The 5,494-nt window shown below is 58.4% G+C and overlaps 1 protein-coding gene across 1 annotated transcript in view; it reads left to right on the forward strand.

The window, feature by feature from the left end:
• Nucleotides 1-5: 5 nt before the first annotated feature.
• Nucleotides 6-5,494, forward strand: part of LHX2 (LIM homeobox 2) — a 22,960-nt gene continuing 17,471 nt past the window's right edge. Inside the window, 4 exon segments of the mRNA XM_006158227.3 lie at nucleotides 6-125; nucleotides 1,658-1,860; nucleotides 2,733-2,938; nucleotides 2,941-3,084. Of these exon segments, the coding sequence (XP_006158289.2) occupies nucleotides 6-125; nucleotides 1,658-1,860; nucleotides 2,733-2,938; nucleotides 2,941-3,084 (673 nt within the window).

The following is a 5,494-nucleotide window of genomic DNA, read 5'->3' on the forward strand; positions in this document are numbered from 1 at the left end:
CCGCGATGCTGTTCCACAGTCTGTCGGGCCCCGAGGTGCACGGGGTCATCGACGAGATGGACCGCAGGGCCAAGAGCGAGGCTCCCGCCATCAGCTCCTCCATCGACCGCGGCGACACGGAGACGGTAGGCGCACGACTGTGGGGTCGGGGCTGAGAGCTGGGACAGGGCCAGGCAGGTCAGCACCTCTGCTCCCCAAAGTTTGTGGAGTGCCCTTCGTGCCGCACGGGACTGGGCGCTGGGGATCCTCGGACAGGATGCAAGGCCCGGTGGTTCCCGGCTCGGGGGAAACCCGGCCACTGGGGCAGAGGAGGAAAACAAGGTTGCAACTGAAATGTCGAAGTCCAGGGGCTGGGGAGAGCAGTTCTCCTGAAGTGGAGGCGAAGTCCCACCCGCGGCCCTAGCGGCTCCCTTCTCACCTCGCCCGGCGCTCGGGTCCACAGCCTCGCGCTCTCCACCGTTCAGCTCCGGCTGCTGCCGGCGCCGTCCGCGGCGCGCCCGGGAAAGGCGAAGCAGCCGGAGCACTGGGGCTCCTGCCGGCTTGGGCGGCTCCCAGCCTCCCAGCAATCGGGGCGCCCTGCCTCGCGCGGTGTCTGGGGCCCAAGTCTTCTGGGCCAGCACTTTTCGTTGACTGAGTCTCTGGCCTTCTAGCCTGACCGGACTTAGCCAGTCCAGGGCTCCGGAGTTCAGGCTCCGGCCTGGCTTTCTCGGAAAGAGACTCCATTCCGATCTTTACACCTGGCCCTGCCGGCCCAGGCCCAAATAGCCAGTTCCTCGCTTCAGTCCTCCCCAGGGGCTCTGACGAACAGACGAACAGACGCTGCCCAAGCAGCAGGTCCACAGTGACCTTTAGAGGCGGAGGTGGTGGGAAGCCCAGGCGAAGCTTCTCTGCAGGGAGAGTAAGAGTTAGCGGCAGGGCAGCCCGGGTGGCCTCGGGCCACAGGGCCCTTCTTTGCGGTTAAATCTTCTTGGCTAATCAGTTTGGTTAGGGGAGGATTTGGGTTGGGCCTGTCCTGCACCGAGAGACTTTGAGGGTGCCTCTGTACCCCACTCACCACCTTCCAGGATCCAAGAGGGTTCCAGCTGGTTTGACAGAGGAGCCAGAAGTTGCCTGACCCGTCCAGGCCTAAACCTTTGGCCCAAGGATCCAGAGATCACTGGGACTGGTGGCCAGAAACTGCGGCCTCTCAGAAGAGAAGTCCGTGTGGAACTGACTTTTAACGCCCTTATCCCTTCACCTTGGGCCCAGCTTGGTGGCATCTTTAAGAAACAATTTGGGGGTTGCTCTTGGAGGTCTGTATTGGAATATTCCTGGCTGTCCTGGACCCTAAACACAGCCAGAGCATTTCTGGGGAAGAGGACAAGGGGGACCCGAAAGAAGAGAGGTAAAGCAGGAGCAGAGCCATACAGGCCGGGAGCTGCCCTGGGCTGGTGGCTCCTGAGGCTGTGCCTGTGGGCCTAAGTTCTGGTCTGCACGGATGTGGGCCTTCTGTGGCTAGGGGAGCGCTCCACTCACCCTGGCAGTCCTCTCCCTCCTCAGGGCTAGCAGGGACCTCAGTGGGAACTGGGGCGGCTGTTTTGTTTTGTTTTGTTTTTTTTTGACGGAGGCAGCCTAAGGCTGATGCAGGCTCTGTGGTCTCCCACCTCCTCCTTCGCAGACCATGCCGTCCATCAGCAGTGACCGTGCTGCACTGTGCGCGGGCTGCGGGGGCAAAATCTCTGACCGCTACTACCTGCTGGCGGTGGACAAGCAGTGGCACATGCGTTGCCTCAAGTGCTGCGAGTGCAAGCTCAATCTGGAGTCGGAGCTCACCTGTTTCAGCAAGGATGGCAGCATCTACTGCAAGGAAGACTACTACAGGTAGCCCCCCTACCCAGGCACCCACTGCCCCTCAAGACCCCGCTCCATCTCAGGCACAATTTGCCCTTCTTCTTTCCTCCAGTCCCAGGAGAGGTTTCCCTACTCAGGACCCCCTTCTCCAAGCCAGTACAGACTGGATGACAGCCTTTTAAAGCAGCAATTTAGGGAGCTCTTGGGAAAGTCTGTGATGTATAGGGACAAGAGAAAAGCAGAAGCTGCCCCCCCTTAAACCTCAAATAAGCTTCTGTTGGGATCCTTGCCCTCCTCTCCCTTTGAAGTTTCTTGGGTCAACCAAAGGGGGCAGAAATAAGCACCCCAAGCCCTAGCTGGCAGGGCTAGTGTAGAACAGGTCGACGGTGGAGCTAGAAGAGCGGGTGCATCCTCAGGCCTTTCAGGGAGATGGGAGTGAAAGCTGGCCAGGATTAACCAGAATCAGTAATAATTCCCTTTTTTCTCCTAGTTTACCATTTAGGGTTAAGGTCTGTTTATATTCTTTCTATATCTCTATCTCTTACACTCTCTCTGTCTCTGTTCTTCCAAATCGCAAAGGTCCATAGGATTCTCAGATGCTCCTGCTGGCTTCGAGGTGGGGTAAAGTTTGAGGAAGGGACCAGTGGGATTTCCTCCCTATTCCTAGGGTTTGCTCAGACTCGGGGAGAGTAGAAGCTTCTGTAGACAGGAGCATGGTTAAAGGAAACTGTTTCAGGGTTAAAATCCAGTTCTCTTTCCCCCCATGCTCCAGATGAAGGACGGGCTTCCGTCTTAAGCAGGGGATTTTTCCCCACCTCAGCAGCGGCATCTGGAGGAGAGATATTGGGGGGTGGGTACCCAGACCTATGTTCCCACAGCCCCTCCCTCCGTGGTCCCTCCAGGCGGTTCTCTGTGCAGCGCTGCGCCCGCTGCCACCTGGGCATCTCAGCGTCGGAGATGGTGATGCGCGCTCGGGACTTGGTTTATCACCTCAATTGTTTCACGTGCACCACGTGTAACAAGATGCTGACCACGGGCGACCATTTCGGCATGAAGGACAGCCTGGTCTACTGTCGCTTGCACTTCGAGGCGCTGCTGCAGGGCGAGTACCGGCCAAGAGTGCTGGGCTGGGCGCAGCAGGAGCCAACCCGCTGGGTCTGCCCTACTACAATGGCGTGGGCACTGTGCAGAAGGGGCGACCGAGGAAGCGCAAGAGCCCAGGCCCCGGGGCCGATCTGGCGGCCTACAACGCTGGTGAGTACTAGGGGCATCCAGAGCCCCTATCGGGTTAGGGGAAAGTGCGGGGCTTCGGCTGCCTGGAGGTGAAGTGAATCTCAATGTGCTTGGCATATAGGGTACCCTGGCCCTTAGCTTCCCAGGTGTAAGCTGCAAATGGTCTGGCAAAAGGAACATTAATCTCCTGGGCTCCAGCCTGTGCGCCCTCGACTGCAGCGGGAAGAGAGTGCTTTAGCCCCTTGCTGCCTCGGTGCAGGCCCTTTTCCCTGAGAAATTATTCTTTGGAGGTAGCTTTTTGAGTTGGGCCTCCCCCTTGCTTTGCTGGGCAGAAAGTGCAAGGGTAGAGAAAGCAAGGCTGAACAGACAGCAAACAGGTCTGTGTCAACGACTGAGGGTGGGGAGCTGGGGCAGCCGTAGAGCGAGGCTGGGCAGTGAGGGTCCCTAGAGAAAGGGCTGGCTTTGGCCCAGGGTGCTGAGCTTGGCCTGGCATGCAGCCTGGTGGTGTGAGATGTCCGGAGGGCGAGGGCGACAAGCTTGAAGAACTGGGCTTGAGAGCTCTTTCTGAGTAAGGACTGAGGGTCCCTTTGCCTGGCCGGATTCTCCAGCCTGGCCGCGTCTTGGTTTTTCCCCCAGCTCCTTCCTCTAAGTTCCCGGTGCCTGCTGGGATGAGGGCAGTGACCCTCGGAAGCCAGCGCCCAAGGAAGAGACCCCTGAGCAGTCCTAGCCTTGCGTGGGGGGGGTGGAGAGGGTGTGGGAGATTCGTTCTCTTTCTGGAGTCTTTGAACCCCAGACCACTGAGGGGAAACTCTGCCCCCTCCAGCGCCCCTCCTAGCTCAGGACAGCTGCGGAGGTTCTGAGGCCCAGCAAATTGAACCGTCAACATCTGTCCGAAGTCTGCACAGCCTAGGAAGGTTTATGACTCTCCCGACTTCCGAACTAGAGTCTATTTGCAGTTATTTTCTTAATTTCGTTTGCGACAGAAATCAGATTCAGATTTTTTTCTTTCTCCTTTTCCCCTTAGTCTAATGCACAAGTGAGGGGAGAACAAAACCCAGACAAACCGGGGCTGTGCAGAAAGGGCAGCTGGTGGGGGCAAGTCCGGGCTGTTTCCATGTTTGAGTCTGAACTAGTGGGAGAGGGAAATGAGGGTGGGTGAGTGAGGGGCTCCGTTTCGCACCAACGAAATTTCTTGTTAGAGGATTGTAGGGTGTGTGTCTGTGTGGTGAGCTGGGAGGAAAATGTAACCCCCAGTTTAGCAAATGGTGAAGTGGTGGTCGCTGGTCCACAGTTGGGGATTTCAGATTTGTGCACTGTCACAGAGGCTGCTCTCCAGAACTTCCATTCCTCATCCCTCACCATCCTGAAAGTAAAGACCAGACAGAATCCAGGCAAGGGTGGGGGTGGGGGCAAACCGAGCTATTTATCCAGTGGGATCAGCCTCCAGCAGGAAGCAGCCTGCTAGGGACTCAGCTCCCGGGCACCTGGTGGTGGGTGAGGAGTGGTACTCCTATAATGTTTTCTGGGCATTCAGGTTCCGCTGATGGCTTGGAGTTGTGCAAAAAGGATAGGAGTGCAGAGATTCATTTGTGCTTTTTGCTGCTCGGCCGTGACCTCCCCAGGCGGGTGCAGGAGATGCGGCTGGAGACTGAGTTTCAGGGTAGCTGGCATATCTACGGGACAACCCCACGCCCTCAGCCATCTCATTTTCTCTTTGGTTCTCCTCTCTTCTACTTCTTCTCCCCCGCTTCTGCTCTCTCAGTTACCCTCTGTCTCTGTCTGCGTGCACCTCTCCGTTTCTCCGCTCTGTACACAGTTCTCCCGCCTTGGCTGGAGCTCCCAGTACTGGGAGAACGGCATTCGGGCGCTGGGATTGCTGTGCGTTGGCTTGTTCCGTTCTACCCGGATTAGTTTAGGAAAAGAGGGGGACTCCCCGGCTTTGCCAGGCCCAAGCAGGCCTCCCCAGGTCTGGCTTCCACCCCCTTCCTTCCCTCCAGGAACTTGCTCAGGGAAAGGGTCGCAACGTGGGAGCGGGATAGCTGGGATTGGGAAGCTGGATCGTGGCTGCTGTGATTGTGGGCCTGTATCCGTGTGCGCGTGTGTGCGATTCTGACTGCGAGGGCACAAGCTGTTTGTGTGAGTGTCCCACATCTAGGGGGCTCAGCCGCGCCGACCCCTTGCAAAGTCGGTCGCTCTGGGAGATAGTCCTGCGGAGGAGCGGCGGCGCTTCATTACTGGGCGGTGAGCTGGGGTGGAGTGGGAAGGAAGCGGCGTCCACGCGCTCGGCCCGCTGCTTGGGAAGGGCCAAGGGGCCCCGGGCCGCTGAGTCGGAAAGTCCTTCCGGGGAGGGGTCCGTGGCGGCCCTCCTTGGGAGTCCCTTAGGGTCGGAGAACTGTACCCAGGTCCGGGAGACAGAACCGAAACCTGGCCC

This window comes from Tupaia chinensis, unplaced genomic scaffold, assembly GCF_000334495.1.
Source record: "Tupaia chinensis unplaced genomic scaffold, TupChi_1.0 Scaffold000575_1, whole genome shotgun sequence".
Taxonomy (NCBI): domain Eukaryota; kingdom Metazoa; phylum Chordata; class Mammalia; order Scandentia; family Tupaiidae; genus Tupaia; species Tupaia belangeri.